This window comes from Capsicum annuum, chromosome 3 (genome assembly GCF_002878395.1).
Source record: "Capsicum annuum cultivar UCD-10X-F1 chromosome 3, UCD10Xv1.1, whole genome shotgun sequence".
Lineage (NCBI taxonomy): Eukaryota > Viridiplantae > Streptophyta > Magnoliopsida > Solanales > Solanaceae > Capsicum > Capsicum annuum.
Window position 1 is genome coordinate 145,422,661 of NC_061113.1, and position 23,156 is coordinate 145,445,816.

At 35.0% G+C, this 23,156-nt stretch overlaps 2 protein-coding genes across 5 annotated transcripts; one reads left to right on the forward strand and one right to left on the reverse strand.

The window, feature by feature from the left end:
* Nucleotides 1-1,035: 1,035 nt before the first annotated feature.
* LOC107863504 (serine/threonine-protein kinase AtPK2/AtPK19) lies at nucleotides 1,036-5,887 on the forward strand. 2 transcript variants are annotated; one of them, XM_016709438.2, is made up of 7 exons: nucleotides 1,036-1,127; nucleotides 2,084-3,016; nucleotides 3,163-3,245; nucleotides 3,326-3,446; nucleotides 3,667-3,840; nucleotides 4,289-4,396; nucleotides 5,413-5,887. In XM_016709438.2, the coding sequence occupies exons 2-7, from the start codon at nucleotides 2,375-2,377 to the stop codon at nucleotides 5,698-5,700; spliced, it is 1,416 nt and encodes a 471-aa protein (XP_016564924.1). In that variant the 5' UTR covers nucleotides 1,036-1,127; nucleotides 2,084-2,374; the 3' UTR covers nucleotides 5,701-5,887. The 2 variants fall into 2 exon arrangements, with proteins under 2 accessions (XP_016564924.1, XP_016564925.1); XM_016709439.2 differs by lacking the exon at nucleotides 1,036-1,127 and adding an exon at nucleotides 1,141-1,890.
* A 392-nt stretch (nucleotides 5,888-6,279) lies between these two features.
* LOC107863505 (thioredoxin H4-1) lies at nucleotides 6,280-10,190 on the reverse strand. 3 transcript variants are annotated; one of them, XM_016709440.2, is made up of 5 exons: nucleotides 10,048-10,190; nucleotides 9,076-9,143; nucleotides 7,497-7,619; nucleotides 6,832-6,954; nucleotides 6,280-6,608 (listed from the first exon to the last, which is right to left on the reverse strand). In XM_016709440.2, the coding sequence occupies exons 2-5, from the start codon at nucleotides 9,094-9,096 to the stop codon at nucleotides 6,459-6,461; spliced, it is 417 nt and encodes a 138-aa protein (XP_016564926.1). In that variant the 5' UTR covers nucleotides 9,097-9,143; nucleotides 10,048-10,190; the 3' UTR covers nucleotides 6,280-6,458. The 3 variants fall into 3 exon arrangements, with proteins under 3 accessions (XP_016564926.1, XP_016564927.1, XP_047264302.1); XM_016709441.2 differs by lacking the exon at nucleotides 10,048-10,190 and adding an exon at nucleotides 9,893-10,031; XM_047408346.1 differs by lacking the exon at nucleotides 10,048-10,190 and adding an exon at nucleotides 9,887-10,009.
* Nucleotides 10,191-23,156: the final 12,966 nt, after the last annotated feature.

Here is a 23,156-nt window from a genome sequence, read left to right on the forward strand (position 1 = left end):
TGGACAACATGAATTCGTGCTGCCTGGTGATCCCTAGGTTGCAGCACGTCCGGTCGTTAACTCCTCGCGCCGCTGCCGCCGTTTCTAGGACCGACCGGCTACCATGAGACAAAAGATCTTCTTTCTAAAGAGATTCGATTCGGAGCGACCGATCCGGCAGAACAACTCAAAAGATAAAGAAGTACGTGATTCTGGGTCTTTTCTTTTCTAGGTTTTCCCCTCTCTACCTAGGACGCATTTACTGGCTAAGCTCACAGGCTAGGGGCCTCAATGTGCTCATCGGCGCCTGACCCTGAGATGTGGATCATCCCGCCAGTCCTTTGATCGCTCTCGCTCGGGAAGAAGTCAAAGCTGAAGTCAGTCTTGCGCAATAAGGGCTGGGCCTTGTAATGAAGGAAGAATTGGATGTGGAAGGTAGAATTGAGCCAAACCTAAATGTGCCAGGGGTTGATCATCGAAGCCTGGGCAATAAGTAATTATCCTTCGTTCTCTTAATTGAATTGCAATTAAACTCGGCCCAATCTTTTACTAAAAGGATTGAGCCGAATACAACAAAAATTCTATTGCATATATTTTGACTAAGTACCGCGACAACAAACCAACATGCATGATTTAGAGATCCTCAGCCGCTTTTATAGGAAGATGAGCGGAAAGGGCACCCACCCGGTGGACTGCCGAGCTACAAGTCGGATTCTTATGTTTAATCCAGGAGCATACAATTGCCAACTGTAAACAATCACAAGTCGGCCTGCTTTAAAAGCCCCAAAAATAGAATACTCTATTAGGAAACAAAACTTTCTCAATTATTGAGGCGAGGGGTATAAAAGTAAATAGGAGCTTGTAACCTTCCGTGAACAACTAATCCACTGAGTTGGCATATCCGCCGCAACGTTTTCCAAACACGAAAAGGAAACAAAGCCAGTTTTAAGCGGGGATCCAAGGCTGGACGTTATTCCAATAACCAATCAAAACATGCCACGTAATACACGTCGCATTAACCGAAGTGTTTTAACTTTCTGTTCAAAGTTGGTTAAGAGCGCCCCCCCCCCCCCCGGCCCCCCCCACATATATATAAATAAAAATATATCCTCCTCCTACTTCTCTTCCCCCTCCAACTTTTCATTCAGGTAAATTTCTATCTTCTTTTTTCATTACATGTATTATGTTTATACTCTTAGGGCTTCATTGAGTTGTAGTGTTTTATTTTTTTTTTGTTACTGTTTTATAGATCATGCATGAGTAGTTTTTCTGTTTGGGGCCATTGATTTTCTAGTGTGTGTTTATAGTGATTGATTTTTTAAAGTTGATTTTTTGTGTGTGTGGAATTTGTGTGGAATTGATCATCTATTACGATCTTTATGCTTCTTCTTCTTCTTCTTCTTTTCTTGTGTGTGGTTATGTTAAGTAAAATTTGAACTTACATAGATCATATTAGTTAATCAACTGGTACTCGGATCCCTTGGTCCCAATTACGTGGTACAATTGGAATTTCGAGATTCAAACTTCTAAATTTTGTTGTTGTTGCTGTAAACTTCTATTCTAAACTCTGATGGTGAATTTGGACATAGAAATTTTCAAGTTTTTTGAAATAAAATTTTATCTTTGAAAATTATGTAAAAAGTAACATAAATCACAATAATTAACAACTTAATATATTTAAAAGGCATATAATAGGGATTCTAATTAAAGAAAAGCTTGATTGACTCTCAAAATTTCAACTATGCCACATAAAGGGACAGAGGAGCACCATATAAACTTTTTGGTTGATCATATTCAGGTGATCAACATAGGTAGGTTTAATTCACTATTAAGATAGTTTTGGCAATGGGTGTTGGAATTTATCTCCCAGTTGAAGGATTCATCTTCAATACGTATGGTTGTAAGAGATAGGTAATGTGTTCTTTACAGTTCATACAGATTTTACACAATTTGCTTTTTAAAGAATGAATTTTGCATTTAATTAAGTCTGAATCATTGAGTTCTTCATCTTTGTTTTCTTCACATCCTGTGAGCTTTGTTTAAATGTTAAGATGCACTTTGTTTAAATGTTAAGATGCACTGACAATTTTGTCTTATCTTCCAGGTGTATTTGGCTTAATAAACACCACTTGGTTTGCATGTTCTTCATGAATTCGAGAAGCACTGCTGCAGCCACTCTTTCCTGTAAAGCGGGAAACGAGAACAACTCTCTTTTCTATATGCTCGTCTGCCTTTTCCCCCAATTTTTTGGAACACTTGTTGCAGTTGAGAATTTCCTTCTTTTCAAGGCTATCGTGAGGAAGGGACCTTCAAGTTAGTTCTCTGGTAGCCGTGCAGAAGCTGGGGTTGATCTACTATACTCCCTCCCTCCTTGTGTTACTCTTACCTTGTGTTAATGGTTTTTGCTAAAATTTCACAACCAACGGGGAATCGTTTCCACAACCACGTGTTGCTCCCATTGCAACCACCCAAAGTCATATCACTGGATGATGTTGATTTGGATTTCTCTGACATATTTGGTCCTGCTCCACATCAAGCTTTGAGCTCTGAGAATGTTGCAATGTCAGAAACAAATGGATTCATATATGAAGAACCAGCTGTAATTTATAGCCGCTCTCATTCCTTTGTTGGTCCGACAAACTATGTCAGTCGATCGTTGAAACTTGGCAAACTCACACTCCGTGAGAATGAGAAATTGTTGGAACTTGTGGAGGGAGATAGTGGAGAGACCAAAGATCATCTTGAGGAAGCTACTTTGAATATTGCTGTTACTGATAAAAGTGATGTTCATGCTATTGTTACTACCCCAAGGTCTGTAGAACTAGATGATTTCAAAGTCTTAAAGGTTGTTGGCCAAGGTGCATTTGGAAAAGTATATCAGGTGAGGAAGATTGGGACTTCTGAAATTCTTGCCATGAAGGTTATGCGGAAGGATAAGATTTTGGAGAAAGATCATGCTGAGTACATGAAAACAGAGAGGGATGTCTTGACAAAAATAAATCATCCATTTGTTGTTCAGCTCAGATACTCTTTCCAGGTGATGCTTTGTTACAATTTAATACCACTTGGTTCTTAGCTATGAACTCCTCCCTTTGCTACAATTTAAAACGTCTTGGTTCTTACATTATGTGACACTTCTAAAAGTATTATTGATTTCTTTTTATCTATTTCCTCTTAATGCAGACTAAATACAGACTATACCTTGTGCTTGACTTTGTTAACGGGGGACACCTTTTTTTTCAACTCCATAGGCAAGGCCTATTCAGGTAGCCTGATAAAATACCCCTATTAAAAAAAACTAAGAATACTGTGATTCAAGCAACTTGCTAACTTACTTCTTTTTCAGGGAGGATTTGGCACGCATCTACACTGCTGAGATTGTTTCTGCTGTTTCTCACCTCCATTCTAATGGCATAATGCACAGGGATCTTAAACCAGAAAATATCCTTTTGGATGCCGATGGGCATGTAAGATATCCCTTTTACACAACTGTCTTATTTTACACAACCCTCCTTTTCGTTGGTTTCTAGTTACTTTATTTTGATTTCCACAGAAAGACCATGGACCAGGTTTTAGTTCTATTGGTGGATAACTGAAAGAAACTTTGTTGTTTTGTTTTACAAGGATTTGGAATCATTCGTGGTGGTCCTCCATTGACCTTTCAGATTTGTATTATGTTTGCTGCAGGTAGTGCTGACTGATTTTGGTCTTGCTAAGCAATTCGATGAGAACACGAGATCCAACTCTTTGTGCGGAACTATTGAATATATGGCACCTGAAATTGTTCTTGGAAAAGGTCATGATAAGGCTGCAGACTGGTGGAGCGTGGGAGTTCTATTGTATGAGATGCTGACGGGAAAGGTTTGTTATTTTATTTAATAAGTTGCCCTGGACTTTGAATTCCTTCTGTCAGTAGCAGTAGTAATTAAAAATATAAAACGGTTTAGTTATCAGTAAGTTAAAAGTAAGGGAAATCATTGGCCTAATCTCATTGACTCGTCATCTGAAGTTTGGAGTTGACCAGATATAACTTTCAATCTGCTGGATGCCAGATCATCGTACCACTTTCCGTGCGATCTGGGTTCTTTTTTTTTTTTTTTTGGACACTGTCTTTGCACCTGGCCCTTGCAGATAGTATGTAACTTTGTTGTCTGTGTAATTGAACACTAAGGCAATTGTCTAGCGTAGCTTAAATATTCTTATATGACTTCATTAGAATTATGTTACTCCCTTAACATGACATTTTTCATATGTACTTTGCGTAAGCTGTTTCATTAGCATAATATTTTCCTCGTATGAATATTTTCAGCCTCCATTTGTTGGTGGGAACCGACAAAAAGTTCAACAGAAGATCATAAGGGACAAGATTAAGCTGCCAGCATTTTTGTCTAGTGATGCACATTCATTGTTGAAAGGGGTAAGCTACATTTTTTTCTATGATATAATAGTGGTTGCCTAACTGATAAAATCTTAAAATAGTCGACACTTATTCAACTAAGTAGGGCCTTCTCCTTTTTGTTTGAATAACTCATTCTCATTATCTTTAATAAGTAAAGTAGGCAAACCTATACCCTACCTTACCATCTTTGTCTAAATAAGACTTATGAGGATGAAGTGGATCATCACCTGGCCCAATAGACTCTATCCTCCCCCTCAAATCTACTATATGAATCTCCCAGGTAAGGATCCAGAATGGGTAGAATTCATACAACAACGCCCATCCTCACATCGCCTGTCTGCTCAACTCTGATACCCAAATCTCCTTTTGTTTGGACATGAATGAACCCGAACAGACATACCCGCTGCTTCTGCTTTCTTCCATATATATAGTAAACACTATTTGGCTCCATGGTCCATTTAAATGCTTCAGATCGCATGTCACTTATTTATGTTATTATATGTTTATTTTATGCCAAGATGAAGCAATTAATTCTACTAAGAAGTAGGGTCATATTTTGTCTTCCCAGAAAATTGAGAAGGCATCATGGAGGAATAAAAAGTTATGCCGATTTTTCCTTTAAAAAATCGAGATAAGTTGCAAACAGAAGTAATGGTCTGAGTAGATCTCTGCGTGCCTGTTAATTAATTAGGGGGCAGTATAGGAAGTGAATTTCTGTAGAGGGCTTCATTTTCCCAAAATAGTGCTACTTTCAAGACATTTCTAGTTCAGAAGTAACTTTGATTTACTAGCTATCCTTAGTACTTAAGCTCGGCAAAAAAAACAAACCTCACCCGAGCTGCTATGACAAATTTGTGCAATTGCTACTTTGGATATAAAGCTAGGATAATTTGGAAGCCCCTACTTCTTAGATAGTGTTGTGTATCAATTAAAGTGTCATTCACCATACTATATTCTGTTTCTCATATAGTCACTGATATTAACAACTTGGAAAGTGGAAACTAGAGGATTCTTATGTGTTTGTTTTTCTTCAGCTGCTACACAAGGAGGCAAGAAAGCGCCTTGGCTGTGGATCAAGAGGTAGTGATGAGATAAGAAGTCACAAATGGTTCAGGTCTATCAATTGGAAGAAGTTAGATGCTCGAGAAATTCAACCAAGTTTCTGTCCCCAAGTTTCAGGGAAGCTGTGTATTGCCAATTTTGAGGAGCAATGGACCAGCATGCCTTTACTAGATTCTCCTGCTGCTAGTCCAAAATTTGGCGAGAACCCCTTTAAGGATTTCAGTTATGTGAGACCAGCAGTTTGCATGCCTGCAGAATAATTAATCATCACACTTGCTCTCTCTCTCTCGTAACCCTGCTATGATGTACGAGGCGTAGGAGCTTTTTCTAACTCCCTTGCTATTTACTTCTTGAGTCACTATAGTTCATCCTAGGCTATAAGGATGTTCTATGATGTTGTTCTCTACTGACGGTGAATATGTAACTATGATCATCACACTTGCTCTCTCTCTCTCTCTCTCTCTCTCTCTCTCTCAGTCCCATACTGACCTCATCCTGTGACTTAGTCAATGGCCATTGCGGATCCAAATTTGATTGGCCACTTCTTAACTATTGGATTGGGTCAAACTTTGTCGAGACATCAAATCCTTTGTCTTACCACAGTAGAACCTGGATCTTAGCATGTTTCTGTAGGGATCTCTGTCAATACTGCCGGAATTTTATGAAAAAGAAAATATGCCAGCAGTTGTACATTCTTATTGGATTCTACCACACATATTTCAGATTTTCTTGAAGTATTGGGAGAGTGGAGACTCTACTATAGATTGATAATAAGTATAATGGTACGTTGCCTTTTACTTCCTCGTGTTAACACAACCAAGGTGTAGCTCCAGATGAAATTCTTTTCCAAGCTGCAAAATTATAATTTCCTTATATCCATTACTTTGCTTAATATGCATAGAAACACGTAAAAATATTGTTGCAGCAGTTAATCGCAAAATTAAAGTGACAAAACCAGAATTCTTAGAACAGCATTTGCGAGTTCATGTTTTTCCTACTGCAGCAAAGCAACAGTATATCATCCCGGGGACCTTGTAGACTCTGTGAGATTCATCAACTTCTTCTGGAGCTCTTGCTTTTCGCCGCCTACTAGTTTGTCCACTTGACGGCCATCTCTAAAGAAAATGAATGTTGGAGTAGCTTTTATGTCCCATGAAGTACTTAACTCCTGCATCAAGCCATGACCAATAGTTTAACATTTTAACGATGTTTATGGGTTTGGAGGAGATGGTTTCTTCTAGCATGTTAGCAGGAGATGGCTATAATTAGTCCATAACTTTAAACAGTTGTAGTATGAAAAAGACAGCATAGTGGAAGTATTATAACTATGGATGCTATGAACTGAGTTCATGCAAATAAAAGACAATGGGTAGAAGGAACTGGAAACCTACAGCTAATTCATCCACGTCCACAGTTAGAAATATCGTTGATGTGTACTTATGAGCAAGTTCATTAAAGCCTGGTGCTGCTGCTCTACAGGGGTTACACCATGATGCACTGAAATTTACCACCGCCTGTTGAAAGACAAAGAAGTAACTAGTAAGGGAAAGTGTTATCTGACGAGATAAAGACAGTCATAACAAAAATGCACTACTAACTAGTAAAAGGGGGCAAAAGGGGCAGCCTGGTGCACTAAAGCTCCTGCTATGTGCGGGATCTAGGGAAGGGCCGGATCACAAGGGTCTATTGTACACAACCTTACCTTGCATTTCTGCCAGAGGCTGTTTCCACGACTTGAACTCGTGACTTCCTGGTCACATGGCATCAACTTTACCAGTTACTCCAACGCTCCCCTTCACACTACTAACCAGTAAAATGGAAAAAAGGGAGGATGATTTGATTCGACATATTTACAGGTTTTGTGTGTAATTTATACGTGTGTCAAGAAAATATGCAGATGAAACATGATGCTAGATTATGAAACTGGAAATGCTAACTGAAATTTTAGTACCAAGATTTTGTTTTGCTATGGCTAAGCTATAGCATGTATCTGGATATGAAATAGAAAAGAATAAAGGAAGAAAAAGCAGAAAGCCAAAACTTCTAAGAAACTTACAATCTTGCCACTGTTATTGGCTTCAGACATCTTTTCTTCCCATTTCTCCATTGATTTCACAAGGCAAACATTTTCACCATCAAGCTCTAAAGTGGGAGGGACATCATTGTTCTCTTGACTGACCTGCAAGAATAACAAATCTAAGCAACTGATTCTGAGTCATCAACAGAAACAGTTTCCCTAAACTTTCTCATGAATACAACAAAGAAAAGCAAGTAATTTGCCAACTGAACACAAACATAGAACTCCTCCCCCTATGCCACGGCAAAAAGGAAGAAGAAGGAGATGAAACACCAAAAGGAACAGCAGAGATGGATATTCATATATGGAAAACATTGCAAATGCAGCAGGAACAACATACCCACTGTAAACAAGTGGGGACTGGGGAGGGTAGGCTGTACGTAGACCTTACCCTGCCTTTGTGGGGGTCGAGAGTTTGTTTCTGATAGACCCTCACCTCAAAAAAAAAAAGTGTTTGAGGCAGGATTGCAAGAAAAAATATGACAGCAACATAGCAAGATAAAAAGCAAATACAGCAAGAGACTGAAATACACATTAGAAATTATGAGACTACGCGACTACTAAATAATAATACTACTAGGCCCCTACTCTTCCTACAAAAGTCTTTTGTTGTCCTACATTAGATGTATCAAGTAGTTCATATTCTTGGAATGTAAATGCAAGTGACAGAATTGTGGAGCAAAGATCTGTGTGCTTCTTCAAGTTGGATATCATCAACCATGGATAGATAATACAGTCTAGCATAAGTTTCTCAAAAGACCAGAAGAGAGTTCAGTACAAACACAAGCATAGAACTCATAAGCACTTAGGAGAGAAAATTTATCTGGTGACCAAATTGCAGGCTCCAAACAACTGTAGTTCAAATTTGCTTCAAGCCTCCCATTTAAGATCAGCAACTATCCTCCTTGAGCATGGAAAAATCTTCAAATCTATCACAAATATATTACTTGGCACTACTCTTTTTCTTTTCAGATTCAATAAATGATTGTGTCTGTGTCATCTTGCACGAACCTCGATTAATCTATTGCATCTATCCCACCAGCATGTACAGATATCGGCTAATCCTGCGCATCAAGGCTTCGGGGGATGGGGGAGTTCCATTTAATAAAATTTATGACTTGCCTCGTAGTTACAAAAGATCATGTGGTACTCGGTGTTCGCAAGTGTGTTTCTTCAAGGGATTTACTGGTCTAGTTACTAGTACAAAAATGAGGCAAGTCTGCTAAAAGAACAAGGTGATTTTGCACAAGTTGGACCTTAAATATTAAAATACCTGAAGTTTAAAGCCTGATAAGAGTTAAAAGATAATCACACCCACATATGCGTGCACGAACACACACAAACACATATTTCCCAATGATAGTGGCGACTGGCGAGAGCACAAAATGAAAAGAAAAGAAGTGACAGACAAGGATGAGACTGATAACAGATATAACAGCCATTCAAACAGAGGACTGGAAATAAGTTATCGAGCAAGTAAGGCGAGAGGAGAAAAAACAAAGAAGAAAAAGACAACAAATATCGGAAAGAAATTAAAATGAGCTATTTCATACATTACCTTAGTCCAGCAGTGCCCCATGGGGGGGGCGGGCGACTGAGCCCCAGTGAAAGAACTACAACAGTGCCCTACAAGTAGGAAATCTTGTGAGTATCAGAAGTCATGCCGGTTCAATATTGAATAAAACTCATTAATACAAATATATGTCCACGAAATTCATAATAAGCCACAATAAAGACGATGAGATGAAAAAGAATCAATTGCTAGCTTGGAACATTGACCAAAGCCTTCTTCTATGTCTACCAAAGACTACTTGCTTTTATCAAACTAATATGATTCAGCTTAATAGAAGATTCAACATATTAACCCCAATAAGCTACTGATCAGCAGAAGAAAAGTTCAGAATTTCAAAATCCAATTGGGAACATTAAAGCTCTCGTTGGAATCAATCAAAATTATCTCCTAAACTTTCCAACACTACTTAATTTTATGATACAAGCGGAGCTAGGGTACTGCAAACCCTTCCGTCGAAAAATTACACCATATAAATATACACCGTCTAAATTATTTTTATTTGTATGTTTAGGTTTTTATAGTTTGAATTCCCTAGTGAAAAAATCTTGGTTCCCCACTGTGACCAACCACAATGTGGGGGAGGGTCTGAGGGGGTATTTTGGGAAACCCATTTTCTGGGATGTTTTTATCAGCAAGGCAAATTTCATTCATAAAACCAAAATTATATTCATCGTTTGCTTCATTTTCCTATCTATCAAGAAATGAAAGTGTATTGAAGATAAAGGACCAATATGTTCATTCGCAATGTCCTATATCCATAAGTTGATTACAACGAGACACATGCAGGGAAACTTACTCATACCCTATATCAGATGGAAACCTTAACCCCTCTAAAAGGTACGCATATCCCAAATAAAATAATCTGTCAGTGTAACAAGATATCAGATAATTCAATTTTCTGTAGTATTGACAAAGAAATGGAATCAGAAAAAAACAATATTCCATTTTTTTGGTTACCTTATGAAAGCGGAAAAATGTGCTATTTCAACAGATTGCGCGAAAATGATGATGACAAACAGAAAATGGCAGATGCAAATTTTGCGGAGACGTTGCTCTGTTATTCCAACGAAACGAATATAATAAAAAAAAAAAAAGAAAAAAAAAACAGAGGAACAACGGCTTTCCTGACTTGGTGCTTTTATATAACGAACTCTTTGTCAAATTGCCACTCTCCCAAAAAGTCTACGTCTTTATCTTTTTCTTTTTATTTTTAAAAAGAAAAAAAAAGGTTAAATTTATCTCACTATTTTAGAAAATTAGCTAAACATACTTTTTTTGGCTAAATTTTATTCTAATTGTCATACTTTCAGCCAAATTTATCCTCGTTGTTAACAAACTTTCACTTATACTTTTTCTTTGGAAAAATTAACTATATAAACTTATTAGATTAGTTATTACAAGTTATAGCAAAATTTTTAAGTTTTCAAGTTATAGCAACTTTCATCTTGAAAAAATATATAAAAAATATTTTTTTTTAAATACAAAAAAAGTAATTAATGAAAAAGGAAAAGTAAAATTTAATACAATTAATATGTAATTTACCTTCCTTAAAAATAGTTAACCTTAATTACTGATATTTATCCATCCCAAATCCCTCTAACCGTTTATTTTTGCTCCTATTTTAATGCTTGCATTAAGAGTTTCATCTTCATACACTACCTTCCTCTTTGTACATGATTTCCCTCTGCCAGTAAACAATAAATGCCTTCTAGCTAAGCGATGTTGACTATAATTTGAGAGAAAAGTAAAAACAAGTATTTCTTTAGAGAACAAATATGAATTCTGTCAAGGAGGGAGATGTGATTCGTCAGGTTTGTTAATTTTTTTTACGACTTATAAATGAATTTAAATATTTTTTTGGCGTGTTTCTTCAATTATCTGTTGTTACATTGTTGAATTTTGGATGTTTATCAATAGCATGAATACTAAAATTATTGTATAAACAGGAATACTGAGGAACTTTGAAATTGATGGGATAATGTATGATGCAACAACAAAGTACAAAGGATTAGTAGAAACAATCGCAACACAACTAATGATAGACACATCTGCAAAAAAACTTAAAATACGATACATAATAAGTGATAGATGCCCAACTATGGTCATACACAATGATACAAGTGTGCAGGTGTATCTGAAAAAGAAGAAAACGGTTGCTGATTTCTTCTTAAAATATCTATTGTACGTTACAACTTTGGATAAATCGGATGGTGTAATTAACCAAACTGAAGGAGCAATTGTTTGTGTTGGGAAACAGTATTCTAACGAAAAGAATGAACAAAAGATAAAGCTATTTTCAAAAGATTGTGTTCGTTTGATCGGGATAAGTCCAGATTTTGAAGAATTTGAAGAAGAACGTGTGAATATAATTTGTGATGTAACGAATACCAACATAGCTGTAAAACAGACTTACAAGGATAAACAAACACTGGCTAATGTTATAGAGTTGCACGCATTTATGAAACAGTTCTCTTATCGAACTGAAAGGTCAAGTGGAAGCAGGTAAAAATACTTTTTTATGTGTATTAAATTGGATATTTTAGCTGTATGTTAATCAGATACCTGATTTGTTGTAATAATTTTTTGTTTAATTTAACAACTACTATTTAGTTTATGTGGTGGAGAAATGTACTTGGTTTCTTCATTCTTCCAGAATTAATAAATCAAAGATTTTTAAGATAAGAAGGTATTGTGACATTCATACATGCTCAATAAAGGATCAAGTTAATGCAAGGCGTCAAAGGATGACAAAACTGGTAGCCGGTCTGATCTTAGGTAATTATGTGGACACAAAAGAATATACACTCCCAACGATATTGTTTCTGACACGATAAGGGAGCATGAGATTTCACTAGATTATCATCAGGCATGGCGTGTAAAAACTATAGCAGTTAAAATATTATGCGGTGATACTACCGAGTCATATCAAAAGATACCAGGTTATTTATATATGTTAGAAAAGCATTATATTGGATCTGTTGTTAGCTGAGAGAAAACCGAAGAAAATAGATTCTTCTATGCGTTTGTTGCATTGGACGCTTCAATTCGTGGATGGAAATATTGTAGGACGATTGTTGTAGTCGATGGAGCAGTTCTAAAATCGCTTTATGGTGGAACTATGTTGACTGCGAGCACGTTGAACCCAGGAGGTAAAACTTATTTTTTTTTTTTGAAATGGAAATCATATTAGAATGTTAAGGTGTTGTATAATATTGGTATGTCATATGTATGTATTTTGTTTATCTTGCTAAAAAGTAATCAACCAGTAAATTATATGAAGTATGTTATAATTGTAGATCATACACTACCTCTTGCTTATGCTGTGGTTGATTCATAAAATATTGCATCTTGAACTTGATTTTTTGATAAATTTAAGATTGCATTTGGGGAAAGGAAAGGTATGTGTATAATGTCCGATAGAAATGAGATTATTTGGAAGGCAACATCCATAGTATATCTAAATCTGTCACATCATTCTTGTATTTGAAATTTGTGGTGCAACATAAAGGTAAACTTTCATAAGAATCTTGAAGAATTGCATAAACTTTTTTTGCAAAGGCAAAGGTATATACTCTACAACAATTGGAAGAGTTAATGGGAAGGGTGGACCAAATAGATAAGAGAGTTAGGGGGTATTTATTTGAAATTGGCTACCAAAAATGGGCAAGAGTTCATTCTACTGTCAAACGGACTTGGACGATGACATCAAACATAGCGGAATCCATCAACAACACCAACAGAATAGCTAGAAGATTACCCGTGGTTTCAACAATGGATTTTATGAGGTTAATGATTGAATCATGGAATGCAAAACAACATGAGGAGGTAACAAACACGTTAACAGAGTTGATAGTCAAATATAATGATACTTTGACAAATAATCATTTGCTTTCTCAAAGAATGATGGTAAGTCCTTTATCCATTACTTTTTACATGACTTAAATTTTTTGTTTATAAATAGAGTATTAAAGTTGTTTCTGAATGCAGGTAAAAGCATCAAATGAATTTCTGCATACTGTAAGTAAGGGAGCAAAAAGATTCAATGTTTGTTTGTGAAGCCGAAAGTGCAGCTGTGGAGAATTTCAATTAGACGAAATAGCCTGCTCTCATGCCATGACTGCTATTACGTATAGAAATCAAGGCGAGTACTATTGCTCACCTTACTACAACAATTAAAATTTCAGAGATGCTTATGCCATACCAGGTGAACAAGCAACAGTCCACTATCACGAGATAAACAAGCAACACAAAATGAAAAATAAGATGACTATCACAAAAGGATAGATAGTAAGACATAATGTACTACATGTTATAGACACTAAGATGTATATTAAATATCAAAACATAAACAACATGAATACAAGACACCTACACTCTTACGAAGACCTCAAGGGAATCGAAACTCCCAAGCAACCACCATTTCTAAGCAAGTTAACAACACAAGGATTCCACCTTGCCACAAGGATTCCAACTTGTCAAACACTCTTAATGAGTTTACAAGATATATCATCAAAGTTCTAAATTACAAAATGACCTAAATGTTCTATTTATAGACTAGGGCAACACTTATTACAAAAAATGACCAAAATGCCCTTAATGAGACCAAACAAAGGGGCGGCCTTGTAGTGTACTCCTTGAACGATTTTAGAGTGTTAGGACTTGTTCTCAACATTTCAAAGCGTGTTCCTTGGATGGACATCACCACAAGATCAGGTTTTCACTCACGTCTCCATGTCCTCAAGTGCTAAGATCCCTCTTTGACCCGTATCATCCTTCTCTCCTTAGAAAGGATTTGTCCTCGAATCTGAACCTTGCAAAAAAATAAGAAGGACAAGCAAACAAGTTCCTCAAGGTATGAGGGTTATGATTAGTGTAATAAATCATAGCATCTTTCCAAGGTGGCTCAAACTTCACATACAACCAAACATCCCTCTTACCCGAATACCCTCCCAAGAAAGAATAAATTAGGCAACCCACATAAGTATGACAAGAAACAAGGAACAAGAGTTGCTTATCAAGTGGAAAACTTAGACTCTTCTTGGAACAACAAATAGGCTTGAAAGTCGAGATAGGAAAACCACACATTCCATGCACATTCAAGTAATTCCAAATGACATCATCATCGTATTTCAAATGATCATCGGGCTCAAATGGGTGAAGTGTCCATGGGAACGGGTTGGGGACACACTTCCCTACCCCAAACTAATATAATTACGATTAAATATTCCCTCTATACTCTCATGATCAACAACAAAAATAACTAGAGGGTCATCCTTAGTCAATCGGCCAACATGTTCAACATCACCATTTTCACACACAAGTTGGTCTTCATGACTTCCGTAAGACAATGTACTATCACTTGCCACAATGGCTTCAACACTAGGTGGATCAACTAGTGTATCCACAATTTCAAGTTGTACATTATTATCACAAAATGAAGACACATTTGGCTCACCTAAAGACAAACTATCATTCATACTTAGTTGGTTATTAGCCTTATTCACTAGAGTGCAAGAGGTAGTTTGATTACCTAGTAGCTCACGTGGAGATTGGCTACTCACAAAAATTAGATTAGGAAAGGTTGGATGCTCTATCAAGTTATCCAACTTCTTACAAATAGAGCTCTCCGTCCTTCTATTCTATCAATTATTCTTTCCATCCGTCCTTCCATTCTCTCCATTTTCCCTTCAAAAGATCCCAAGTGGCTATCAGGACATTAAGCTTTGCCACGATGGATTTAAACCAACTAGGCATTTCACCTTCATCCGCCATTGTACCTATCAAGAACTACTAAACAAATAACACAAAAACAACAAACACATTAAAGATTAGCAAAAATCAGTCCATAATTCATCTCAAAACAGTCCGCAATCTCTCAACCTCACACCTTTGAAGTATTCACTCTATTGGCCTCACATAACTCACTTATACTCCAATGAGGTTACTTAGTCCCAATTGTGGCTCGAGGTCGGAGTAGATTATTGTTTGAAACAACTCAAGAAATGATGTTCGAACTTGGACCAAAGAAAATACTACGACTTAAAAACGAGAAAAGCACACAATACAACGTTAACACGAAAGAAAACGTACTCAAAAACTAATCTACAACCTAGTAGGAATTTACTAGTTTGCTAATTAGCATGAGAATAAACAAAATTGAAACTAATGCAAACAAGAAAGTGAAGATAGAATATCCAATGTTCTTGAGTTCTTTGATGACGTGGTACTTAACTATTGGACGTTGGAATGTGGTTGAAGTTGAGTAATTTTTGTTTCAAGAAACTCATTGTTCAATTTCATGTATGGAAGAGGAGAATTTCGGCCAAAGTATGGGACAAACAAGGTCTAAACTCCACTTTCAAGACTCATAAAGTCTTTCACCTACTTTCACCAAAATGGCAGGACAACCTTTTAGAGGTCTTGTCCCCCTTTCCTCCTTTGGCTTGTCTAGAAAAAGTGAATTTACTCCATTTTGGTATGAAGACTTTTGGGAGGTCTTTTGTTATTTTTTCCCTTTGGTAATGTCTTGAAAGTTGTTTCAAGACTAACAAGAACCCACATTCTCTTTCCTTTGAATTTGGATCAAACAACAACCTTTTACAAGACTTCTTCAACACAACACAAGAACTCCAACAACAACAACAACAAAACCATCCACTCTTCCCATAACAACTTGCAATTTTTTTTGGCTCAAGAACTTGGTTAGACTCAAGTAGTGTTAGAGAGAAAGAAAACCAACACAAGAAACAGCAAAGACAATCAAAACAACACCTAAATCTAGACACAAATTTGGCCAAACAACAACACCATTTCGGCCAAGACACCAAACCCGTAGAATAACTTCTTTTTGTGAGATTTCCAACCTTGGACATCTCTCTAATGTTAAATATCTAACACTAGAAAACATAAAATGCAAAAAAATCACAATAAAATTATGCTTCAAATTTCATCCTAAGCACAAAAACGTGGACAAATTACTATTTTTAAGTTTTCAACACTTTTTTTTAGTGAACAAGCCTAAGATTGATCTCGTGGGAACGAAATCAATGATGGATTTGATACCAAATGATACAAGAACGACCTATGAATTGCTAAAATAGCCCACGAAATGGCATAAAATAGTCCACTATCACGAGACGAACAAGCAACACAAAATGGAAAACAAGATAACTATAACTAAGAGAATAGATAGTAAGACATAATATACTACACGTTATAGGCACTAAGATGTATATTAAATATCAAAATGCAAACAATATGAATACAAGATGCCTACACTCTTACGAAGACCTCAAGGGAATCGAAACACTCTCAATGAGTTTACAAGATATATCATCAAAGATTCTACCTTGCCACAAAGATTCCACCTTTCCAAACACTCTCAATGAGTTTACAAGATATATCATCAAAGTTCTAAATGAAAAAATGACCTAAATGTTCTATTTATAGACTAGGGGAACACTTATTATAAAAATGACCAAAAGATCCTTAATGGGCCCAATGTTTGGGCGGCCTTGTAGTGTACTCCTTGGAAAGTTTTGGAGTATTGAAACTTGTTCTCAACACTTCAAAGCCTGTTCCTTAGATGGAAAACCCCACAAACTCAGGTCTTCCCTCATGTCTTCATGTCCTCGAGTGCTAAGATGCCTCCTTGACCCGTATCAACAATAAAAGAACTTGCCACAAACATGCACCACCTGCTTAAGATGGAATTTGTGCTTCTTAATTTATGTTAATGTTAATGTTTTTTTTTAAGATTATGATCAATAAATTCAAGTGTTAAGATTTGTGCTATTTTAAGTAATTTATGATTATGGATATTTATTTTTATTGATTTGAAATAATCAAATATTTGAGAGTTGGTGAATTTCTTTTTCAATTAATATGACTGAACATGTATATAATATTGCAAAAAATAACAACATACACCAGAAATGCACAGTAATGTGCAGTAGTTGCAAACTAGGACTCCTATCCATGTAAGATAGTGATAGATATTAACCATCCTAGTTTGCCTAATAGATTGCAATCTGTAGAATCATATTTGGATGTATGTAAAGTTCAAAGATAGAGATAAGGAGAAATAAGTAGGTAGGTCACTTATGCATTGTATATAAACCATGTTGGAGCAGAAGTTTATTACACAATAAAAGAATAAAGAAAAAAAGCTCCTGCTTATTATTTTCTTATTTAAATCATAAAGTTTTACTTAAGTTTGTCTTTGGTTAATATCTGCGGGGTTGCCAAACTTTGGTTGCCATTAACACAGTTTTTAGTTTCCTTCTACACCTAATGACCTAAAAAATGGGTGATTCTTTTTGACATATACAAATGAAAAATTACAAAAATTTTATAAATTAGTTAAAAGCTAATATTCAGAGCATGATGATGTGTTCCATCTTTTTTTAGAATATTCATCTACATAAGAAAGATGATTGCTGAAGGATGTCGAATTATCATAATTAACATCAAGAAATGCAAGACTTAAATGGAAATTTGCATTTGAATGAGACTCTGCACATCAAGAAATACAATGTATAATAACTGAATGCAACAAATTCAAGTATCAAATTGGGTTGAATATTATATATCTATAAGAACTAACACAAGCACAAGAACTTCCCCAATTAAAAACACTGTTGATTTACTTCATCACATAAATAAAGTTTAACGAAAAGGAACTAAAATCAATATAGAGTAACAAAAAAATTCTGGGTATCCTTGTAACTATTAAAAAAGATCCTACTACTTTCAACTATCAAAACATCCGTCAAAAAACACAAGAACTAAATAAGAACAACTACTATTGTAATATTTTATGATTGGTATTATCGTGTCCTTGAACTTTCAAACTGCTTCCTAGATCTTTTGAAACTACCATGCTTGCTAGTAACATTTTCAGTTGCCTCACTTTCACTGATTGCTCCATCATTCTGCTTTTGCCTGGCATAATCCCATAGTACTGCACCATATCTGAGTCGATGGTTGACAACACCAAAAAGTCTACTGGAAATATCAAACAAGCCATGACTAACATACTCAGTGAAGGCACACACAAACATACCACAGTCACTGTAAAAAAGAAAATAAAAAAAATCACTTATAAAGCAACATATATATTAATATAAATTCATAAAACGATAATTTAAATGTAACTTACTTAGATTTTGGTCCCTGCTATCGTGTATCTTTCAAAATGACATACTCCAAAGGTTCACTCAGTGATTTATCAATGTATGCAGCTTCCCGATACCAGTCAATATCTGAACATTTCTCGTAAAAATTAGTGGCAACCAAAAACATAAGTATCATGGTAGAAAGAGATCGAACATGATCTAAAACATTCTTTGAATGAACAACACCTCCCATCATTTAATCATAAACATATAGACACCCATGTCTAATTCGAAAAACAACCAATATCCAATGAAATGACTCACTAACATTCATAGGAATGATGATATTATCAACTGAATCCCAGGGAACATTGGCAAGCAGTTTGTAACCCCTAATGTACTGGCTAACATGGTGTTCAGGAGTGATACAACTCATATCTTCATTTAAACTCAACCATTGTTGATGAATTGAACGTATCCATTTAACAAAGAAGACATCAGTAGTGATGTATGTAATAGGCTTCACGACACTGTACTTTAATTTTTTTCTCAAGTAATATATTATCACGTCAACCTACTGAACAAAAAAAATTATATTAGAAAAAAGCAAACAGATAATACAGATATGCAGAACAACACAGGACAGAGAGAATTATACAGTAGCATAATTAGTGTATATTGTGCACCAATACTCGCAATTCAAGCATACTAATCAGAATTATACACTAGCATACACAGTTGGAGGCATCATTCTTTTATAAACACAATTCGTAGCGTAAAAAATATTGCATACAATTGATTTAGTCAGTTATTAAAAGCAACCAGAGAGAGTAGGTATGCCAGTAAATACACCAAAAACAAACTGTGGCAAACCCATGATATGATAAAAAGATAGAACTTTTCTCGTTCAACAAATAAGCATGGTGCCACATATTAAAAAGTTAAAATGGTATGGCGCATTAAACTAAGCAAGAACAAAGAACCAAAAACAAAGAATGTTAAACATTTGATTATCACAGATTGTGGAGAAAGTTAACTATTTATTCAATTTGGCGGAAATAACTTACACACTCACTAGTTTCCTATTCTTACAACTCTAACACGCACTTTGCAACACTCTCATTGTGAATTCCCTCTCCAACAAAATAAAACACTGACAAGACGGTTAGTTTAATTTCATACACTAAATTTACATCACATATGAACAATGAATGCACAAGTATACAAGCAAATCTTGTATTGCATATCACTTGAAGGACAAGAATGTTTTGTCAAAGGAATAGAATGCATGGCACTACCAAACATTATAGAATGTAAGAAACAAAATAGAGTGCATGGCACTAGCAAACAACATAATTAAATGCATTAAATCCCAAAAGAAAGTATAAACTGTATATGATTTAGTCCATTATAAAAGAAAAGGAGAATTGAAGAAATGATTGAAATCATCGAAAAAATGCTCTTGATCAAATTTCTCCAACTTGAGCTACCAAATATATGATGTTTGAAAGAGAAAAAAAAAAGGAGAAAGAAGAATGTAGACAGAATCAATGAAGCAGGCAGACATCGAAGAAGTGTAATTTTCAAGGCTCATAAACTGAATGAATTAGCCATAGAAGTGTAATCTTCAAAACTCAAGAAACTATGTATGATCCCCCAAAATTAAATTTTCAGAAAAATTATGCTTTGTACTACTATCTACACACAAAATAAACCTGAAGAAATTATTCAATACCAAATAAAATACAGAAAACATACCTCATCATTCCATGGTCGTCCAGTGTCAATCAAGGTGCGGAATCAATCTTTATCTTCAATTTTTATTTTAGCTAATACAAATTTAGAAATTATCTTGTTCTGTAAAGCAATGTTTGCAGCAGTCCTACATACATTTTTAAAAGGTAATAAATATTTTTATTGAACTGTCAATAAAAAAAATTGAAATAGATTTCTTGGGCAAGATTTTAATTTTATTGTGAGAGATAGAATCACCTTCAACTACTTTTTTGTTGTTCTTTGAATTTGGAGATGGGGTAAAGCACCCCAAATCAAACGATGCTCTTAAAAAATTAATAGGACTATTTTATTGTATAATTCTAGGGCTTTTTCTACTAGGAGTAGAACCAAACTTGATTTTTTCATACATCGTCTCAAAAAAAGAAGAAAAAGTTTAAGATATGAATCCAAGCTCAATGGTGAATGGACATTGAGAAACCAAAAATCATACTCAAAAGAAAAGAAAATAAGTTGACAAGAGTAATGAGTTGAAGATACCGTAAAAGAAGGAAAAACTTTATTGATAGCCAGTAAAAGTTAAAATATATATTGCTTATGAATAGAAGTTTAAAAAGGTAAATAAATAGATTTCTATTGGTAATTAAATACTGTAAAATATAAAAAAAGTGTATAATCTAATTAATTATAATTATTCAAGTTAATAAAAAGTATGAAATCAGTTCTTAACTTTATAAAATATATATTTTTATATATAACTCCTTAAATTGTAAATAAACTTTGATATTAAATTATTAAAAGAAAATATTAATACCTTAACTTGCCATAATTATCCAAAATCATTAATTAGGAGTGATAAATGTTAAATGCTAAATATAAGGAAATAATACAAATAATGAATATTAAAAAATTAATTTTCAGAAATCTAATTAAAATATGTTTTTCTCAAAAGTTGCTATAACTTGTAATTATTTCTTAAGTCTAGTATTTAATGAAAAGTTATGCTAAAACTTGTAATTAACAATCTAAAAAGTATATTTGAGATAATTTTCACTTTTCTTTTAACAGAAAAGCCCGAATCTTAGATGCCTCATTTTTGAGAAGTAAGAAACACCCTCATCTAACTTGTTCAATTTGACGACCCACAAAAAAGAAACAAACAATATACTCCTCCCTCATTTATAGTGGTCATTTTTTTTCAACGAGATTAGGCTACTGAATATTTATCAGTGCATAGCTCATGAAAAATAAATCTGCATCAGTGCAGACACAAACAAATATACCCCTCCCTTAATTCATGAATCTGCATCAGTGCAGAGTTCATGAAAAATGACACTTAGCGATCAAATGCAACAGATTAGGTCCACTGAATATTTCTCGGGATAATTGAATTAAAGAGGTCTTCTTGTATGTCAATCATGACATCTCTTCATTCTTAAGTCTCCATATACAATTTTACTTTACAATAATTTTTCATCATGTCATTTGCTCAGAAAGCTTATCCATTGATTCTAAAATCTAGATGCACATAAAATTGCATACCAAATTGTGAAATTTGACATAACTAGAATTGGAGCTTAAGTTTGTACTACACATTTTCTCTAGTTCCATGCTCGGTGTTATCCCATTCCATTTTATTTTTTATTCATTTGTAAACCATCTACCAGCGCCGCATGTTGAAAGAGAAGTATCTTTGTTCATTGGAGAAATTCGATCAACGAAACTGAGGGAGAAGTATATTTATTTATGTCTTTTTTTATGGATCGAGCAGGTTAGATTAAGATATATTTATTTTTTTAAGATGAAGTATTTAACATTGATTTGAATTTTTCTGTTAAAAAAAAAGGTACAATTGAAAAGTTTTTTAGCGAGGGTAAATTTTACCCTAAAATATGATAAATAACATATTTAGCTAATTTTCTAAAGTAAAGGGGCAAATTTGCCCCTTTTCTCGTTTCAAAGTATGATCCAAAACTATATATTTTTTAAAGTGAGGGTAAAAAAAATCATTAAATTATATATATAAAAAATATCTCTATCATTAATAATTTGATCTAAATTTGTCTCTGTCATTAACCATTTGGCCTCAAGATGCCTTTATTATTACTTACTTAGGTCAAAATAACTAATGGGAACTGGGGTTTTCGGCGCATAATACGCGAGGATAAACCGCCAATGGAGTGGCTCTATTCTCTTGGGCTCGGTGGGTATTGTACCATTGGATTACATAAAGGGGAATGCTTCTACAGCTATCCAACATCTTACCCATTGCTCCAAGTACTGAAGATATCAATATGGTTGTAGCATTGCGAAAGCTTACCTACTCAATTGGGACATCTTATACAAATATGGGGAAGATAAGGGAGTGAATGAAAGATAAAATTGAAGCCCCAACTAAGAGCTTAGATAAAATTGTACGAGGTAATTGATAAGTCAAAAAGGTCTTCAACTCAAATTCTACCCTTCTTTGATTAAGAAAGGATTGAAGATTGTGAAATTAAATCCCACAGAACTCGAGCAACAGTGTAAAAACTGAAAAAAAATGGAGGTAATCCTACCGTTAAAGACATATGTTGAAGAAGATGGAGGTAACCTTAACCTTAGAGATACGCTGAAATTAGTCTATGGGGTTCAGAACACAATGTCTACACCTAGGATGTACCTCCACGATGACGATTGTTTTATGTTTAAGTTCAAATCTGAGAGTGACAAGGAGAAAGTACTAGAAAAAGGGTTTATGCCTTTCAAACAAATCTTTGGTCCTTCGGGAGAATGGTTATTTGATTTTGATTTTAGAAATGATCCAATGAGGTTTATCCCACTACGACTTATACTACCAGGAACACCAGTTCAGTGTTGGGTTGAGAACAATCTTGAATGTATAACTAGTTACTTGGGGAAAATTTATCTATATAGAAAGAATTACGGCTTAGTGTGAAAGAATCTGATATGCTGGAATGCTAATTGAGACAAACAGTACTCAGCCTCTTCCAATAATGATGCCTATAGAAAAGCCAGAAAACTTTTCATGAGAACAGAATTGACTATGAGAGGCAGCAAAAACTGTCTTAACTGCAACTCCCTTATCACTCGACTGAAGAATGCAAAAAAGGATGGGATTGGTCATGATATCCCGGGCCAGAAAAATAAGACTGCTACTCTGAAGATGGGGACTCATCAATCACTCTATTGGTACGAGCTAATTGGTCAGCAAAT

Bases quoted from the DNA above. Each gene is read 5' to 3' on its own strand.
- LOC107863504 (XM_016709438.2), top strand. From the start codon at position 2,375: ATGGTTTTTGCTAAAATTTCACAACCAACGGGGAATCGTTTCCACAAC. The intron at 3,246-3,325 runs GTAGCCTGATAA...CTTCTTTTTCAG, and splicing joins CATAGGCAAGGCCTATTCAG to GGAGGATTTGGCACGCATCT. The intron at 3,841-4,288 runs GTTTGTTATTTT...GAATATTTTCAG, and splicing joins ATGAGATGCTGACGGGAAAG to CCTCCATTTGTTGGTGGGAA.
- LOC107863505 (XM_047408346.1), bottom strand. The intron at 7,620-9,075 runs GTAATGTATGAA...TTATTCTTGCAG, and splicing joins TGGGGCACTGCTGGACTAAG to GTCAGTCAAGAGAACAATGA. The intron at 6,955-7,496 runs GTAAGTTTCTTA...GTCTTTCAACAG, and splicing joins CCAATAACAGTGGCAAGATT to GCGGTGGTAAATTTCAGTGC.